This window comes from Euprymna scolopes, chromosome 19 (assembly GCF_053919585.1).
Source record: "Euprymna scolopes isolate OS-2025 chromosome 19, ASM5391958v1, whole genome shotgun sequence".
Taxonomy (NCBI): domain Eukaryota; kingdom Metazoa; phylum Mollusca; class Cephalopoda; order Sepiida; family Sepiolidae; genus Euprymna; species Euprymna scolopes.
Window position 1 is genome coordinate 113,848,071 of NC_136500.1, and position 20,940 is coordinate 113,869,010.

At 33.4% G+C, this 20,940-nt stretch overlaps 1 protein-coding gene across 8 annotated transcripts in view; it reads left to right on the forward strand.

Moving 5' to 3' along the window:
* Nucleotides 1-421: 421 nt before the first annotated feature.
* The window catches only part of LOC145239883 (syntaxin-binding protein 5-like), a 678,091-nt gene continuing 657,572 nt past the window's right edge, over nt 422-20,940 (forward strand). For all 8 annotated transcript variants that reach the window (XM_080103493.1, XM_080103494.1, XM_080103495.1 and 5 more), the window contains exons 1-2: nt 422-710; nt 4,668-4,765. In XM_080103493.1, the coding sequence (XP_079959619.1) occupies nt 570-710; nt 4,668-4,765 (239 nt within the window). In that variant the 5' untranslated portion in view covers nt 422-569. The remainder of the gene's footprint in view (nt 711-4,667; nt 4,766-20,940) is intronic.

Sequence of the window (20,940 nt, forward strand, 5' to 3'; positions counted from 1 at the left end):
CATCCTTGAATTCTACTACAAAAATTCAATGTTTTTACACACACACACACACACACACACACATATATATATATATATATATATATATATATATATATATATATATATATATATATATATATATATATATATATATATATACACGAAATAAATAAAAATGATGTGATGTTAGCGGTAAAAACGCACAGAGATTATCATTAAATCCTGGACAGTTCCTGATCTAGTTAGTATATAGATAAAAGTAAAATAGTATTACACAATTAATAGTATTGAGGAAAATTTATAGAACGGTGGAACTCAATGCGACGCTGTCATTGATACTACTGCCGATACTACTGTTGCTGCAGTTGACACTGTTGCTGGTACTACTGCCGTCGCCGCTGCAGTTGACACTGTTGCTGGTACTACTGCCGCCGCTGTTGCAGTTGATACTACTGCTGCTTGTACTACTTCTACTGCTTCCTGCTTTTCTGACTGACGAAGCAGCAGTCTGAGGAGGCAATGGTGAATTGTGCCTGGCCTCTAATGGAAATGTTGTTACCTCTCGCACAACACAAACGACATTTGACATGTCAACGGTGATGGATAAAATGAAAAAATTCAAAATAAAAGGAGTGTTGGATGGCCTCAGGTCATCCGTAAACACGACAACAAAGACCGAGTTGGAAATTACTGAGACCCTTCGTTCGGAACACTTCGAAGTTTGCAAGGTAGGAGGAAATCAGACGAAAAAATGGTTGAGAAAAACTATGCCATTTAATCATAGTAATTATTGACACTAGTAAGAGCAACCTGTAAATAATAATAATAAATATCGTTTGAGCAGTAGATAATAACGCGTTCAGAGATTTACTGTGTTCTTTTGGGACGCAATAATCTACTTTATTTTAATTTTTAATTAATGCTAATTTTTTATTTTCATTTTTTTGTACTTATGCACTTTTGTTACCTGAAATAATATTTTGAAAGCCATTCTTAATATGGGGAGGGTGTTTTGTAACTCTTCTGTGATTCCACCTAACAGTTTAATTAAAAAAATATCGTGAAACTTGAATTTAACCTGAAAAAAAAAAAAAAAAAACTATTTAAAAATAACGCGGTAACAAAAGTGCACAAGCACCGTTTTATTTTATTTTTTTAATTGTGCTTATATAATTTAATTTTTTGTGAAATAATCACAAAGTTTCATAATTGTTAAATAATGGTTTTATACACGCACATTTAATAATGATGTAATTATGCTGTTTAAAAATATTGATTTAAAAAAAAAAATGAATTAAACACCTTTTTAAAAATGTGGTTACAAACTTTTATAAAATAAAATATACAAAATAATTCCCCATTTTTTTTTTCTGTTTATTTTCTACGTGTTGATTTTTCTCCTGGTTTTTAACTTTCGTCTTGTCATTTTTTTTTAATCTCATGATAAATGTATTTATTTATTTATTTTTTTTGCTGTGCTTTCCTGAAATTTCTACACTTTATATTAAAAATAAATCCTTGCAAATCAGTCGATTGCAACCCAAAATGCTAAATTTTAACAAATTCAGTAGCGAATTTTCTCATTACGAAAAAAAAAAAAAAATCATTTAAAAACAAAATTTTAACAATTTTTTTTTTTTTTTTTTTTAAATCTCTCAATTTTAATAAATTACCCCATTATTTTTTAATTTTAATTTAATGTTTTTAGAGTTTAATAATTAAATCAAACAACAATTAAAAAAAAAATGTAATCCTTAAAAATTGATTTTTATTTTGACAATAATAAACATACTCCCACAAGACGTAAGAATTGCTTCCTCATCTTTTTAATATTAATGATAATACTGTTATTAATGCTAAACGTTAATAATATTAGTGTTAACCTTATTAAAGGTTTTCTGTATAAAATGTTATTTAATTTATTACTTATAAATAAAAATTGTCGACTATTATAATAAAAAATGTAACACAAATATATTTAACGATTATTTTATCGATCGAATGAAAACTGTTTGCGTCGATAATTTAATTTTTCTACTCGCCTCACTTAAAAAAATAATCTTTCTACATTTCTTAGAGACAAAATTATTAAAACAAATTTTAATGATTTTGGTCAATGTGCACTCACTGGTTGTCTAACCTGCAAAGGGTGTTTATTCCGATAGCCGTTCTTAACGGGGGGGGGGGTTATTCCGAAAGCCGTTCTTAACACGGAGATGTTGAAGGGTGTTTATTCCGGAAAGCATTTTATTTTCAACCTCTCCATGTTAAGAACGGCTGTCAGAATACCCCCCACCATGTTAAGAACGGCTTTCGGAATAAACGCCCTTTGCAGGTTGGACAACCAATGTACATTGACAAATGATTTAATTTTTTTCTAGCTAAAATTATTTATTTTACAGATGTTTATTTTGAATCCTGTGGTAGGAGTATAGACGAATTAACATTCTATTTCGTACCCCCCCCTCTAAAATTTTTTATATAAAACGCATTAGAATGAAATTATGCGTTTTATGTAAATTATTTGGTTTACGAATTCTCTGTTAACTATTCTGTACGTTTTCTATTTTCAATATTGTTTTAACTTTTTTTTTTAATTCTTAAAACAAACAAAGCGTTCTTAAATCGATACTCCTTTTCCGAATTGGCATGGACTACAAGCCTATTCAATAACCTTTTTATGATCGAAAATTAAAAAGTCATTTTTTTTTCATAAAGCAATACAACATTGCAACATTTAATTGAACGTGATTACCAAATTATGGTTAAAAAATAAAAAAAAGACTGAATTATAATACAGATCTGACACTATCGACAAGAAGCCACCGTCTATGTTAATTTAGATTATGATGCTTATTGCATCTGTTGCTGCGCTATTTTTTTTTTTTTTAATAGTATTTTCGAATTAAATTCAATTGTTACGATATTTTTGTTAAATTGTTAAGTGAAAGTACAGAATTGTTAGAAAACAACTTTAATCTAAATGTTTCTTGTTTGTGATTTTTTTTCTTTGTTTTTCCACCTTAAATTGTAAATTTTTACCGGCAATAAACTATATACAAGATCAAAGTGTAGTATCTGTTCAGATGCTATTGCTACACTTCGATTGTTTTGTCAGCGGATGAGGAATCTTTCACGACTGAGACAATTTTTATTTTTGTTCTTTGTCTCCACATTAAAAAACGACTCTGGTGTCTAACTCTGTCCGGTGGGGAGGCAAAGTAAAAATAGGAACATAAGTACCTTATTAGCGAAAACTGTTCCCTTGAATCAAAATATTCTACCCAAATTATAGGTGGTTTAACACATAAAGGGTTTCTTAACAATTACTGTTTTCATTTCACTTCCGTTTTTAATTTGTTTTTTTTTTTTTTACGGTATCTTTTTAAAATGTTAGGTGAAAGTAACCCCCCTTCCTTTCCATGTTAAGGCGGGGGGGGGGCGTTTCTTAATGTTATTATAAACATTCTTAATATCTTGGCCTTCGGGTCAAGATCAAAGTGTAGTATCTGTTCTTCTACACTTCAATTTCTTGTTCTGTCAGTGGAGGAGAAATCCTTCACGACTGAGACAATTTTTATTTTTGTTCCTTTTCTCCACGTTAAAAAACGACCCTGGTGTCTAACTCTGTCCCGTGGGGAGGCGTAGTAAATAGGAACATTCTTAATATGAAGAGAGGCAACCAGAAGTGCAGCAGCGGAAACAGTAACCGTAAAGATAAAATAAATAATGACAAAGGCCAGAGAAATATTTGGCCGAAACATCGTGAAGCAAATGAAAATGAGGATAACAGTCCACAAATAAATAAATATACAAATTACTCATCTCAAACGATTCCAATAATAAAATACAATGAATTTTTTCTTTTAATTTGTGCCCACCTGTTTTAAATGTCTACTTGATTTTAAAAGTATTGGCGCTTGTTAAGATAGAATCGACAGATCGATTTTTAAAATGTTTTACTTGTCATTTCGAAAATATCCAAAAGTTAAGAAATATAAGCGCGTAGAATAATTTGCTATAGTGTTTTTAGTTAAAAAAGAAAACTAGTCTATCGCTAAAATGTCGGTATAAATTAAAATTTTTCGTTCCAATTCAATTACGAAGGTCACGGTTAGGTCCCCTGTGCGTGAACGCTTCAGCATACTTTGTAACATCTAAGAAAAATGCAATTTTACCCAATTTTCCATTAAACGTACTTTTAACTATGAATAACTTTCTACTTTATGAATTTTCGTAATTTTTTGGATATTCTATTTTCGACATGACAATTACGTACATAATATTGGTTTAGCTTAAAACGACATTAAAAAAATTCGATCTGTCGACCTTATCTTAAACAAAACACAAGTATTTTTCTTTCAGTATTAAAAACAAAAATATTTACTATTGTTAGTTAGTTTTTTGGTGCTTATGCACTTACTGTACCGCGCTGTTTTTTAATTTATTTTTTAATATTTACAGGTTTTACGATATCTTTTCTTAAATAGATTAAACTACATAAGTTACACAACACTCTCCTCATGTTAAGAATGGCTTGCTAAATGTTATTTCAGTGCGATAAGTGCATAAATAGTTTTTTTTTAGTTTTTTCTTTTTTTTTTTTAATTGTGAATATTTTTTTGTCATTATTTTCCATATGTTGATGTTTTCTTTGTGTATGCTTTTTGTCTCCTCTTTTTCAGACCGTGCGTCACGGATTTCCATTCCAACCCACATCGGTTGCTTACGACCCAGTACAACATATTTTGGCAATCGGAACTAAGAGCGGGTCGCTCAGGATGTATCCTTTACTTTTTTTCGGTTGTTGAATTTTTTTTCTGCTTTCCATTTCGTATTCCCCGCTTTTCTTTTCTTCAGCAGTAGAGCCCCTCCCTCCCCTAAAAAATGATGTGAACGTTTCTCATGTGGCTCTGTTTCTCGCCTCAATGAAACTTGCACACTGTTTTGCTATTAATCGAGGGCACTTTTAACAAGAGCCAGCAAAATAAGAGATTAAAACTTCTCTCTTCTGATGAGAAGCATTAGGCTTCGAAATACCTAGGTATAAAGAGCATATACATCCCGTAGCCGTACCCTTAATTTTTGTGATCTCTCTATTAAATGAACGATTAAATTTATATCTTTGTTTTTTTTTGTTTTTTTTTCATTCCCTCTATAAGATCCATCTTAATTGTTGAGCTTTGCATTATTCCGATAAGTCTCCTTTAAAAAGAAAAAAAAATGTTTTTTTCTTAATTCCCTCTTAATTAATATTACCAAAGGCAAGAAAAGTTTCTCTTCTATCTTTGAATGTTTGTATTTTAACATAATGTAAAACGGTTTTAGTGAAAAAGAAACAATAACGTTCATTCTGTTCAGTTGGAACGAAAAACCATCATGACTGCCACCACATTGCACGAGAAGTACTCTTAATAATTGCTGAAAATCGAAAATTAGATGTTTGTGCAAAGAAAGTTAAGTTACCGTGCTATTTTTAAAAATACTATTTTTAAGTTCAAGTTTTACATTAAAAAAAAAAAAAAAAATCCACCATCTCCATGTCAATGGGGTTTTAAATAAAAACGTTATTTCAGCACGGTAACTTCTCTGCATATATACCGAAAATTAAACAAAATACTCGTAAAATACAATGCCCCCAATCGCGCAAAAATGTAATGTTTTTAGAATTTTTAAAAAATCTAACAGAAATGAACACGCGGTTTCTCTTGAACCAAAAACGCCTTAAAATATGTTAATACAAAAGAAAATAACTTAACTTGCCTTCTTCGGGACAAGATCAAAGTGTAGTATCTGTTCTAGAGATGATGCACTTCAATTTCTTGTTCTGTCAGTGGAGCAGAAATCCTTCACGACTGAGACAATTTTTATTTTTGATCCTTTTCTCCACGTTAAAAAAACGACCCTGGTGTCTAGCTCTGTCCCATGGGGGAGGCATTGTAAATAGGAACTTACTTGCCTTTTGTAACGTATTTTTTTTTCACCTTTTTTATGTTGGCTCTTGGTAAAAATGCCTGGAATAGATTAATCTTGCAATGTATTTAAACATTTTAAATCTAATTAAATATTTAAAGTTTTAATCTGATTAAAAAAAAATGAATTATGGAATTAAATCCACCAAACATGCATTCGATTCGTTAACAAGTCGATTAATTTAATAGGTTGTCAATAACTGAACAACAGAATGAATCACTTTGTGACTGTTCAACATTTTCAAGGAATATGAAGGCATTTAAACTAACTTTAAAATTTTTAGCAAATCCTAATGCATTAAAAGGAAACTATTTAATCCAATAATTTACAAATAGATTAAGATATTAACCGTCTTAGATTATAGTCTTATAAGAATTTGGTTTAGTAATTTAATTGCCAAAACTTTCAAAATTTTATTTAAAGAAAATACCTGTTTTTTTATATACGAGAGTCGTTCCAAAATTACCCCCCCCCTTTTTTTTGAACTAAAACAAAAATTGAGCTCCGGAGACGGAAGTGGTCCCATTAAAACGAGTGCATTTTTGTGCTCCAGAATTTATTTTTCTAGTCCCCACCATTCTTAATGCATTTTTGCAGCAATTCAATGACGCTTCTATGCTTGTCTATGACAGGGGTTGCTTTCTTAACGTCTCGCACCGTCAATATCTGCAACAGATGAAACTTTCAGGTTATGAATGCATAAGTTCAGTCGTTATAACAAGGCAGTTTGCAATCCCCTCTGACTCACTTGGACAGAATAAAAAATAACAGGCATTACTTTTTGAATGCCTCGCAACAAGTCATATTATGAAGAGTTGAAATGTCAATTTACCATTTCGATTTCTTTCTAATCGAATTAAGCTATTTTTGTGATATGATTTGAAGTGTATTCATTTGATTTTAATTCCTGAATTTATTGTCGAACATGTTGTAAATTCTCGGTATTGTCTGGGAATCTTTTTGCTTTTAACTTATAGCTGGAAATATCTTTATTAAATCATTTCTCTGATAGGTTCATAAGAGTAGTAGTTGCTGGGCAAACATCAGAAGCTCACAGTATTAATGCTGGACTGCTGGAGTCCCTCAGGGGTCCATCCTGGGCCCAACTCTCATGATCTACATTAATGATTTTCGAAATCACATCCTTACATCATTCATAGACAGTTTTGCTGATGACACTACTATCTATGGTAGCACATCTAAGACCGTAGACCAAGTTCTCTCCGATTTTCTCCCCTGATCAGGGAAAGGAGTGGCTGGTTACTTTTAATGCATCTAAAACCAAGCTTTTCTCTTTATATCATCAACGCTCTGATCCTCATCTGGCATCAATTGAAATGAATGGCTCTCGTCTTGGGGAGGCCTCATGTTTTGACACGCTTTTGGGCTTTACTCCTGATCTGAAATGGAACATGTACATCAAATCTGTTGCCAAGGCCGCTGGGAAAATGGTTGAATCCTTCTATCGATCCAGATATCTATCTTACTGCTGATGCAATTCTCTATCTATATAAGAGTCAAAGGATGGAGTACTGTTGCCACATCTGGGCAGGAGCTGACAGAGATCAAAATACTTTGTAGCCTCGTAGATGTCCTTTTCTCTTCTTTGCAACCTTTATCTCACAGAAGAGATGTTGCTAGTTTGTCTCAGCTTTATGGTTATTTTCATGTGCTCGACTGAGCTTCAACCTATGGTTCCCTCCTCACCAAACTTTCACAAGAAACACTCGTCTAGTTGAAAACACTATCAATAATTCCCCCCACTCTTTATCTGTGCCTAAACCTAAACATAGATTCCATGAACAAAGCTTATTTCTTAGAAGTGTACGCCTGTGAAACTGTCTTCCGTTTTCCTGCTTTTCAGCTGACTACAATCTCATTGTCTTCAAGTCCAACGTAAACAAGTTTCCACTTAATTTAACAAATTTACCTTTTTTGATGAGCCGTTCCACTTAATTTAACAAATTTACCGATATCCATTACTAACATTATATTGTCCAATTGACTACTGTGCACTCTTAACCCTTATCCTCGAGTGGTCTCTGAGCCTTAGTAAGTGGTGATGCCTATGTAAAAAAACAACAACTTGTTTTCTCTCTTCACAACTATAAATTTCTAATGGTATTTTGAAAGTACAAATTTAAATTTACGTTAGTTTGGTTATTAAATTATCAATTGAAACAAATTATAAAACTATAACGATCATCATGTTGCTTTAATCTCAATGAAATTATTGGATTGAAATATATTCCAAATGTTTATATTACAATGAGGATTATTTTTTTTTTACACATTTTAAGGACACAAATGACTTTTAGAGATTGTGAAGTCAAACAAAAGTCAAATATACAAAAAATATTAATCGCCTGGCTTAGTTTGTGTCTTTTTAAGTAGTTTTAAATGTTTGTTTTTTTTCATCACAAATATTCACTTTTTACCAATTGGTAGCTAATAAAATAGATGGCCACATAGGGAAACAATGAAGGCTGTCAGCGGCCATCTTGTTGGCTACCAACTCGTAAAATATGAAATGAAGAGCATTTAAAACGCGAAAACTAAGCCAGATAGTTAAGAAAGTGACTTATATTGGCGATTAATCTATTTTATATTTGATTTTCTCCTTAGTCGTTTGTTGTTTTCACTACACGATCAATCGCTTGATTTATTTTACAGCTAAAGACTTTCGAATGGTGACAAATGAATTAAAAATATTTTAGAACTATTAACAGAAGTGTTCTTGGTTAGAATTCGATTTAATAATAAAAAAAATATTTATAGGAAATACAATGTGCACCAATAAAGCACCGACTAAAGACTAACCTTTAAAATATTGATTTTTTTTTTTTTTTTTTTTTTTAGTGTTATTCGGTTTTGAACGAAGATGACATTTCAAATTATCGCTGACAAGTAGTTTTTATGATAGCACCTTTATTATCCAATGTATTCCATATTGTTTTCACTGGTCACCATGTTTGTGTTTGCGCGCGCATGCAAAACTTCAATCCTTACATCAAATTTTATTGAGAGGCGCTATTTTTTTTGATTCACAATCTTTTATAAATATTTTATAAGGGAGAGACACTTCAATTTGAACTATCGAGATCAAAAGCAACAATGTAAGAGATACAGTTTCTTAATTAAAGTCTTGATTTTCTTAGGTAAAAAAAAAAAAAAAACGATCAATGTAAGATTTTTTTTTTTTTTTTTTTTTTTTTTTTTCGAATGACATCTTACGAGGCAAATACGTGCATCAATGATGATTTTTAAAAGTCAAATTCTAAATAAAAAGAAACTGCACTCTTGCAGAATTGGATCCGGATTCTCTTTACTATTATTTTTGTTTTATTTATTTTTTTTTTTCAATTTATCAACAAAAGTTTTTTAAGAAAGATTTTTTTAACCGTAAATTGTTAGGTGAAAGTACTTTATTATTTTTTTTTTTTCAAGAATTTTTTTTTTTTTTTAAGAAAATTGGCAGTAAACTTTTTTTTTTTTTTTTTTAACAGAAGTTGTTTTTAATAAGAAAATGGTTTTTATGAAGACCGTAAATTGTTAGGTGAAAGTACAGTAATGTTTTTTTTCTAGAAAATTTACAAATTATTTTTGTCAACAAATGTAAAAAGGTCAATTTTTACGACGTGCCCCAGCGTATTATAAGCACCCCAACCTCCCCATGTTAAGAACGGCTTTTGGAATACCCCCCCTACAAATCTCGAAAGCTGTTCTGAACATGGGGGTGGTGTTTATTCCGAAAGCTGTTCTTAACATGAGGAGGCTGGGGCACGTCATAAAAATTGACCAAAAAATAAACAGAGTTCAAAAGCGAGGTAATTTTCCGTTTCAATTTAAACTAGATGGCGGCAATTTTTCACCTGCTAACACGATTTTTTTTTTTTTAATAATTCAGTAATATTCAGGTAATTTCGACTGCATAATTTGGAAGCTAATATTGTAACTTATTAGAATTGACAAAAATCAGAAACCATTGTTTTTGTCTTTTTGTTTTTCTTTTTTTCATCTGAAAGCTCCATTTATCGACTACAAAATTTCGTCCTAATTATAGTAGCGCCGAAAAATATTTTTATACCATAACTTGCGGAAAATAATCGAGTATGTTTATTTTAAGAAATTCAACTACGATTCGGAGTTCGATAATTTTTTAGCCTTTATCGGAGATTTTCATCTTAGTTAATGTAACTGATTCTTTTACGTTATGTCAGCGTAAAATCATGCATAATAATTGTATTTTTAGCGCTCGTAGTACCCTCGTTTCGACAAATTGTTTTTATTTTGGAACAATTCCGTTCGCCTCCTCCTCACTCTCTCAATGTTGAGAATCGCTTTCTAAATTTGCCCAGGGATGTTAAATTGTACAAGTGCTGTAATTTATATTTAAAATGTTTCAGAAAAAATAATAAGTGTCTATATTTTATTCATCTTTCTCCTGTCATAGTTGGAACTGTATACGCCACGGATGCAACTCCCCAGATACCTATTAAGCAACAGCGTCTACGTTCACGTGTATGCTTAATTAACGTACACGTAAACACCGTTTCACAAAATTACATTATGTAGTTAAACATTAAATGATTCCACTTTATTATCTTTTATGCAGGACTTTAGTTTATTTATTACTTTTCATTGATTTGGTGTTTAAACTTGAAAATCATAGGATTAGCCCACACCCACCCTCTTTGCTGAAGTGGGAAGATGAGTTCAGTTTATTGCTTGGGGCGCGTTCATCTCCTAAGTGAATGTTGTCAAACGAACCGGGGTGTTTTTACACGTAATGCAGGGCGAGCCCCTTTATTGGGGAAGGGTGGGGCTCGAATTCGCTCACATTAAATCGAGTTTGTTTAACTTGCTGTCGTGCGCAAACTCAAATCAAACGTCCGTCAAGGCACATTGGATTTTTTTTTTTCTTAAGGTAAAGGTCATTGATTACCTGAAAAGATATTGAGACCATATGTCAAGGTCCTGGTGGTTCTTCCATTCCGTTGCGAGGCAAGACTTAAAGGCAATAACTGAAGGAGCATTAACAGTGTGAAAACTTAGCCCATTCCAAACAAGGGTAACTCTTCTAAAGAAGAACTGTCCACGAGAGCCAGGATGATGTTGTATCTGCATCTTTAGATTGTGTCCCCTCGTGGATGGATTCAGGGCTGGAGTGAACAAGCTATTGTCACATTTGGTGCAAGGTCTATTATAGACGTTATCGAAATCCCTTATCTTGTAGGCCTGTATTATGTCGGTGCGTTTTCTGTGGAATTCAAGAGTAGGGAGATTGAGGTAGGCAAGGCGTTCCAAGTAGGGCAAATTGGAAATGCCCTGTATAAGTTTTGTTGCTCTACGCTGGACCCATTCCAGGGCATCCTTTTCAGTTTCGGGTACCAGATGACAGAGACGTATTCCAAGTGTGGGCGGATTAGGGACTTGTAGAGAAGCAAGAAAGATATTTTGCCCAGATCTGTAAAAGTGTGTTTGATGGTTCCGAGAACCTGATTGGCCTTATTGACTGGAGTTTCAACATGCTTTGGTCAATGATCATCCTTCTCCTCATTGGTCTCGTTCAGAGTGCAACAGCTACCATCACTGTATCTCATGGTGTATGGATGTTTGGGATTGTTATTACCTAGATACATTGTTGTACATTTCTTGGGATGGAACTGCATACACATGTTGTTTGCCCAGTATTGGAGATGATCCAATTCACTCTGCAGACTGGAGTGTTGAGTAACCTGTGGGTTGGCGATGGCTCGAAAGATCTTAGTATCGTCGGCAAACATGAGAACAAAACCTTCCAGCTTTTCTGGGATATCAGCATCGAAGAGCATAGTGTGCCAAGAACAGAACCTTGTGGCCCACCACTAGTCACATTTGCCCATTCAGAGCAAGCTCCATTAACTACAACTCTTTGTTTGCGGTGTGGGAGGAAACTACGAACCCACTGTGGAGTATAGCCTCGGATCCCAAAGGTACTCGGTTGTGTAAGAAGTCGCTTATGTGGGATGGTGTCAAAGGCCTTAGCGTAATCCAGAAAGATAACATCAACTGGTATATTATGACTCAATGCCTCTGTCCAAATGGCCAGGGCTTCAATGAGATTAATGGTAGTTGACTTGCCAGTAGTAAATCCGTGTTGTTGTTCACAAAGTAAGTTCTTTTTCTTGAGGTGGTCGATAATGTCCTCAGATATTAGCAACTCCATGATCTTTTTTGTTATTTCGTAGCGACTAAAAAATAAATCTTATCTTTTTTGAATCAAAAATGCTTGTTAATTATTTTTTTTCTCTTTTTATCTGACTTCAATGTTTTTAGCAATTTAGTTGTCATTAACGTTTAATTTACTTTAAACTCGTGTGCAACAGAAGGGTGCACGTTGGGACCATGGCAAGTGATTAGTGAATTTTCAGTTGCGTGATCAGTTTTCCAGCAGACTTTTTTTGCGAAAGAAATTATCCCCCACCTTTGGATTATTACCGACTTCCGTCTTAAAACATCTATACGTAATGCTTTGAAGTGATATGACACCCTAACTTATTCATTTTGATTTGTTTTCCAATCTTTTCACATTTTTGCAATTCGTTCATTAATTAAAAATGAATCGCTGAACAATAGGAATGTCAAATTTTTGTGTAAAATTATGATTTTAAGCACTGTCAGCTACAGCTACGTCATTTTGTGTCTATGGTATAATTGTGCATACTTTTTACAAAGGAAGGATATATATATATATATATATATATATATATATATATATATATATAACTTTAATTATTTAAACACTTCAGCTTTATAAAATGCTGCAATTTTTATCTACCTAAATTTATTTTAATTTTCGTAACATGAAGTATGGGAGGAGGTTAGAACACCTAAAAAAAAAATATTTCCCCTCGCATACTTTACGAAAACTGCTTTTAAGTTAATTTTAAATTGAATAAGTATCGAAAATTTTAGTAAAATATGACCATTAGTTGATTTTTGTTAGATTTTTTTTAACATGGGTATGTTTACGGCTTCAAAAACATCACTACATAGGAACGTTGCTTAAAGCGTCGATAATGTAAACACGGTTTTGGTTTCGCATTTTCATCATTTTCGGATGCTGTAAAAAAATTTTTTTTTAAATATTACGAATTTATTTGCAACTTCTTTTAAATGGTATAAAAGTTATAATAAATTAGTTACATCTTATTGACGTATTACTTATAGGAGGGAGGATTAAATCTGTCTCGTTGGAGGTACCTACTGAAAATTTTCATTGTTTTGTGCTTGTTAAGATAGTCGACAGATCGATTTTTTTTAAATATGTCGTTTTAAACAAAACAATATTACGTATATCATATCGAAAATATTAATATATGCAAAAATTGCAAAAATTCATCAAGTAGAAAGTTATTTATGGTTAGAAGTAATTTTTACGGAAAATTGGGTAAAATTGTATTTTTCTTAGACGTTAAAGAGTGTATACACAGACATAATTCAGAATGCAAATTTTAGATTACATTTTAATAGCGACGAACATTTTAGCTTCATAGCGATAGACATTTTTTAAATTTATTTTACTAAAAACACGATAGCAGTTGTTCTAATTAATGGATTTTTGTAAGTTTTGGATATTTTTCTGTTTTGGACATGACGATTAAGTACATAATATTGATTTTGCTTAAAACGACATATTAAAAAATCGATCTGTCGACTCTCTGAATAAGCATCTTTTTTTTTTTCTTGGAGTCAAACTTAGTTGTATCGCCCCCCCCCCCTCAACTAAACTATCATTTCGGTGACCATTTTGAGTTTCATATGCTGATAAGATAGCGTTTCAACGAAATAAAACTGTGTTTCCGAAACTGAACGCAGGCGGCGGCGACCGTTGCAAAATCTAAAGCTTAAATTTTAAGGAAAAACTAAATGTAAATAAAACCGCTCTCCAGGTAGGTATTGCATTTGGTAATAGTTATTTGATTTTTCACTCCAGTTTTTCTATTAACTATACTGCACAATCGCAAAATAAATAAATACCACAAATCTCTTTCGCCCCTTTTTCATTTTTTTTTATTCATTTTCGCGGTAGATTCAAATTTGTATATAAAAAAAAATAATTTAGTTTCCATTTTAAAAATCTTTCGAGCCTTTTTATTTATTTATTTTAGTGACTGGAAACCATATTCTTGCAGAAGTAGCTTTAATTCAATTAAGATGTTCGTTTAATTTGTTCATGTCATTCTCCCCCAACACAACTCGAATAGCTGTACTATTCGAAACGGTTTTCATCTTGATATTTACATGTTCAAAACGTTTCGGCCGATTGATTCGGTACATTTTTTTTTTTTTTTTAACTTTAGAATCTGGACGAAATTACAAACTGATTATATTTCACGAGGGTAGTTTGTTCCCATTCTGTCAGCCATGGACGAGTAGAAGTGTTGTTTTATTTATTTATTTTAATCTTGGTTGTTATGGATGAAATTTTCAAACTAGTACTCATTCATAAACATCTCGCATTTCGAAACAAAATATTTATGTAAAGACGCACTCTTTATACTTTTTCCTTTATTGATGTGTTAATTCCGAATTAATAATTTGTCCATATATTTTTTTCTAATGTTATTTCTTTAATGTGCTTCTGCTTTGAACATCCCTTGGGTCAATGTCAAGTTTCTTTCCAACTCCTCATAAAACTTTAAAATGACGACCTTTAGATGTTTTCGGTGGTGCTGAAAACGAATATCACATAAATTTGGGGCAGATAAATAATTTTCATGATACGAAGAAATTACTTTTTCAAAAAGTGGGGGATCACTTTCCTATATAAATTTAACGTCAAATGAGCACCCACTTTCTAACCACCTATTAATTTCTTCCTATAAAACAAATTTGGTACTTGTGCATTTAACGAACCAGACGTAACTCAGCATTTGCTCGGCTTTGTCCGACGCATGACGTCAACAGCCGGATATAACCGAGCGTTGCCGATTAAGCAGACGAGAATTTCGCTATCAATTGGAAGAGTGTCACAACTCAAGAAACGCTTATTTGAAGAGTTTAAAAAAAAATTTGTTTTAAAAAGATAACTGACGAAATAATAATGAATATTACAAACCTTGCGGACCAGCTCCAGACCCCAGAGGCTGCACTAAACTTTTGTCAGCAACGGAAATTGTTGGCAGAAGAGAAAAGGTGTTTATTTACATTTTGGCCAGGATTGTGTACTTGCAAAGAGAACAAGCCTTTCCGACGGTTACGGTTGGAGGTGTAGAAGTGTAACATGTCGTCGATGGACCTCCATTAGGATTGGCACCTTCTCAAAATCCCGACTAACCATCGCGTGTATCATAAAAATAATATACTTATGGGCGTTCAAGATGGCATCTACAAAAAATCTCCATCGCGAATGTGGGTTACGTTCTCGCCACACAATCGTGGATTGGAAAATTTTCCTGTGTGATATATGCAGGGACTATTTTCTTAGGAATCCCCGGCAGATTGGAGGCCCAGGCCATACGGTAGAAATCGACAAGTCCGTTTTTAACCGCCGGCAGACTTGTGACATCGGTCTGGGTCTTCGGTGGATACGACCCCGCCGAAAAGGAGGGTTTCTTGGTCACTGTACCAAATAGGAAGGCCGAAACCCACCTTCCACTAATAAATAAAAAGGGGTTTGTATTACTGTACACATAGATTCGAAAAAGTTGTCAAAAAACAAATATATAACAAATATTATCAAAGGCAAGATAAGTTACTTTTCTATCAAACTTTTCTACAAATCCTTGTTTCTGGCGAAAAAAATGTACAAATAATCCTTGTTCCTGCCCCCCCCTTTTTTACGTTAAAAATTGAAAAAAAAACAAAAAAAAAAACAGTTCAGACAAAAAAAAGAAGTTAACAAAAAAAAACTTGTCTTATATGTATTTATTTTGAAAACAGAAAACAATTCCAAACAATAATTTAAAAAAAAACAAAAAACATAAATGAACGGTAGGTTTTTGCTTTTTATTTATTTAATTTTTTTGTTTCTACATTTTACAATTTCATTGTACAGTTATTTTGTTGTAGCGTTGTTTTTATTTTATCGTCAACGCTCGGTTTTATCCGGCTGTTGACGTTTTGTAGGAATTTTTGACACCCCTAACACGAAATTGCGAATAAAATATAAAAATCTCGTAATTTCTCTGTTTAAAGTGGGTTATTTATTTTCTTTATGGATTATACTTCCAAAATAAACTATTACAGTTGTTTTAAAAGTAATAGAAATATTTTTTTTTTTTTTTAAAAACAGTAATGAATTTTCCGAACTCAATATTTTTCAATTTTTAAACTTTAAAAATCTATCAAAATTTTTCTATTGATTCTATTTTTACGATATTTTCAGGGTCAATGTGAAATTTTATGTTCTTTCCAATAAATCGAATATAATATTTTAGAAAAACGTTTTTTTTTTTTAAATTCACGCCTCCCCATTTTCAAGTTTCTCTTAAAAAGTAAATAATTAATTTATGTTGAATAGTTTTATATATCACAAATTGAAGAGAAAAGGTCAATAAATAATATATTCAAATTTAAAACAAAAAAAACCCCCGTTTTTTAGAAATTTACCTGTAAAGTCCGAAGTTTAAAACCTTTTAAAAAAAAAAAAAAAAACACATTGTTTTTTGTTTTTTTGTTTTTTTAAATGAAACCTTGGTCCTTGCTCCTTTAATTGAAAAATAAAATTAGGGCTTGAATTACATTTTTCGAGGAGTTATAAGCTTGGAAAGATGGGGTGGAATTATTCACTATTTTCACGAAATTTCTGATAGTGCATGCGCCGGACAAAGCCGAGCAAATGCTGAGTTACGTCTGGTTCGTTAAATGCATAAGTACCACAAATTTAACTGTGATATTCGTTTTCGGCACCCCCAAAGACCGGCGCTGTTTTTTACTAAGATATTCGTTCATTTTTTTTTTTATAATTTAGGACGCTAATTATGCTGTCAGTAAGTTTACAAGAGTTAAAAAAATATACTTTTGTTTTTCGTTCTTTTTTGAGTTTGGTATTCAATTATAGAACTTGTATAGTTCAGGTGCTTCTGTAGCAGTATCAGAATTTTTGTAGGAATTTTTGACACCCCTAACACGAAACTGCGAATACAATATAAAAATCTCGTAATTTCTCTGTTAAAAGTGGGTTATTTATTTTCTTTATGGATTATACTTCCAAAATAAACTATTACAGTTGTTTTAAAAGTAATAAAAATATTTTTATTTTTTTTTAAAACAGTAATGAATTTTCCGAACTCAATATTTTTAAATTTTAAAAATCTATCAAAATTTTTCTATTGATTCTATTTTTACGATATTTTCAGGGTCAATGTGAAATTTTATGTTCTTTCCAATAAACCGAATATAATATTTTAGACAAACGTTTTTTTTAAATTCACGCCCCCCCATTTTCACGCCCCCCCCCATTTTGAAATGTCTATTAAAAAGTAAATAATTAATTTATGTTTAATAGTTTTATATATCACAAATTGAAGAGAAAAGGTCAATAAATAATATATTCAAATTTAAAACAAAAAAAAAAATCAGTTTTTTAGAAATTTACCTGTAAAGTCCGAAGTTTAAAACCTTTTAAAAAAAAAAAAAAACATTGTTTTGTTTTGTTTTTTTTTTAAATAAAACCTTGGTCCTTACTCCTTTAATTGAAAAAAAAAATTAGGGCTTGAATTACATTTTTCGAGGAGTTATAAGCTTGGAAAGATGGGGTGGAATTATTCACTATTTTCACGAAATTTCTGACACTGCTAGTGCTTCTGTAGTTTAATTAACCATTTTTCGGTAATTAACGTGGCGACATTAACCGAGCAGAAGAATCGTTTAATATTTCACAAAAATTCTGTTTACATCACCCGCTCCTCCACCGCCCCCTAATGTATAGAGAATTTTTGTGAAATATTAAACGATTCTTCTGCTCGGTTAATGTCGGCACGTTAATTACTACCACAACACCACCCGCCCCCTCCACCGCCCCTTAATGTAAACAATTTTTTCTGAAATATTAAACTGTAGAAGTACCTATTAACAACTATAAAAGTTCTATAATGAAAAAAAAACAAAAAAAAAACGAAAAACATAAGTATGTTTTTGTAAACTTACTGACAGCATAATTAGCGTCCTAAATTATGGGATGAAAAAATGATGAATCTCTTAGTAAAAAAAATAAAACAGCGCCGGGTTTTGGAGGTGCTGAAAACGAATATCACAGTTAAATTTGTTTTATATGAAGAAATTACTAGGTGGCCAAAATGTGGGTGCTCATTTTACGTTAAATTTATATAGGAAAGTGATCCCTCACTTTTGAAAAAAATTCCTTCATATCATGAAAACTACTTATCCTCTGCCCCAAATTTAAATGTGATTTCAGTACCACCGAAAACCTTTAAAAGTAGTCATTTTAAAGGTTTTGGGGGAGTTGTAAAGAACTTGACATTGACCATCCCTTGTTTGATCTATTCCAAATTGCCTTTTAAAAGGATAAAGCCAGAATATGGATAGACCCTCCCCCCCCCCCATTTAATGTAGATTCATTTTTTTGGTGCGCGCTATTTTTTAATAGATTAAGGTTAATTTTTAGGTTAAATTCGAGCTTCACGATATTTTTTTTTTTTTTTTTTTTTTTTTTTTTTTTTTTTTTTACTTAAATTGTTAGGTGGAATCACAGTTGCAAAACATGTTAAAAATGGCTTTCAAAATAACGTTATTTTAGTACGGTGGCAAAAGTGCACAAGAACCATATTTTTTTTCTGTATTTCTGAATTTATCCAATTTAAGTCGATTTACATTAGAGCTATTTTAATCTGAATATACAATGTTTGAAAATTACATAATTAGAAAAGAAAAAATGTGAATCTAATTTCATAGTTATGTAAACTTTTCTTTTACAAATAACATTTTTTAAGGAAATATGTAAGTTTAGAATGTTTGCAATATTTTATTTAAACTAATCAATTCTTTATATATTTTGTGAACGATTACGAAGCGAAAACAAATTCATATCGACATATTTTTGACTTAACATTTTAAAATTTCGCTTTTAGTTATGAAATGATTATTTTAAAAATGCGGTTATTTTCTTTTATTCACAAAATACGTGACATAAATGAGTACCAAAAATATCGAATGTTCTTTATGAAAGCTCTTGTTGCTAAATGATATGAAGAGCGTGTGGATGGAAATAATCTTCGGTCTTGGTCCTTGTCACTCCCTCACAGTCATAGTCCCTGTCACTACTCCAAGGTCTTTGGTCCCTGTATCTCCCCCGTGGTCTTTGGTCCCTGTATCTCCCCCGTGGTCTTTGGTCCCTGTATCTCCCCCGTGGTCTTTGGTCCCTGTATCTCCCCCGTGGTCTTTGGTCCCTGTATCTCCCCCGCGGTGTTTGGTCCCTGTATCTCCCCCGCGGTGTTTGGTCCCTGTATCTCCCCCGCGGTGTTTGGTCCCTGTATCTCCCCCGCGGTGTTTGGTCCCTGTATCTCCCCCGCGGTGTTTGGTCCCTGTATCTCCCCCGCGGTGTTTGGTCCCTGTATCTCCCCCGCGGTGTTTGGTCCCTGTCTCTTCCCCCGCGGTCTTTGGTCCCCGTCTCTTCCCCCGCGGTCTTTGGTCCCCGTCTCTTCCCCCGCGGTCTTTGGTCCCCGTCTCTTCCCCCGCGGTCTTTGGTCCCCGTCTCTTCCCCCGCGGTCTTTGGTCCCTGTCTCTTCCCCCGCGGTCTTTGGTCCCTGTCTCTTCCCCCGCGGTCTTTGGTCCCTGTCTCTTCCCCCGCGGTCTTTGGTCCCTGTCTCTTCCCCCGCGGTCTTTGGTCCCTGTCTCTCCCCCCGCGGTGTTTGGTCCCTGTCTCTCCCCTCCGCGGTGTTTGGTCCCTGTCTCTCCCCTCCGCGGTGTTTGGTCCCTGTCTCTCCCCTCCGCGGTGTTTGGTCCCTGTCTCTCCCCTCCGCGGTGTTTGGTCCCTGTCTCTCCCCTCCGCGGTGTTTGGTCCCTGTCTCTCCCCTCCGCGGTGTTTGGTCCCTGTCTCTCCCCTCCGCGGTGTTTGGTCCCTGTCTCTCCCCTCCGCGGTGTTTGGTCCCTGTCTCTCCCCTCCGCGGTGTTTGGTCCCTGTCTCTCCCCTCCGCGGTGTTTGGTCCCTGTCTCTCCCCTCCGCGGTGTTTGGTCCCTGTCTCTCCCCTCCGCGGTGTTTGGTCCCTGTCTCTCCCCTCCGCGGTGTTTGGTCCCTGTCTCTCCCCTCCGCGGTGTTTGGTCCCTGTCTCTCCCCTCCGCGGTGTTTGGTCCCTGTCTCTCCCCTCCGCGGTGTTTGGTCCCTGTCTCTCCCCTCCGCGGTGTTTGGTCCCTGTCTCTCCCCTCCGCGGTGTTTGGTCCCTGTCTCTCCCCTCCGCGGTGTTTGGTCCCTGTCTCTCACTTCCTCCCCCAATCTTTACAACCATTTTGCATCGATTTTTTTCTCCTTTTCCACAGTCAGTTTTTCTAAACTGAATTCATTAGAATTGCTCGCAATGAAAAAAACTGCCAAATGCAACTTGTTAAATTCTATTTATTCAATTTGCCAACACCATAAAAGTGGTTTCAATTGTTAAAATGCACTAGATATTTAAATTTACTTATTTCATATTTATTGTTTCCCTTCACATTGAAACCAATATTCCACCAAAGAAAACTGCATTTGGTTTTTATCTAAGTAATCTTACTGCCACTTCTCATATCTTAATTAAAAAAAAAAAAAAAATCCCCTCCCTGTTTGTGCTAATTACTGATTTATGTAAATTCTGTAGCCGGTGATAGTTGCAGGGCGAAGTAACAATTAAGTTAAAATTTTGGTTAAAGTTTGATAATCAAACAAAAATATTCGCGTTTGTCACAAATATTTCAGTCGGTTAGAATTGATTTATTTTATATATATTATATATATATTATATATATATATATATATATATATATATATATATATATGTTGTGAGATGT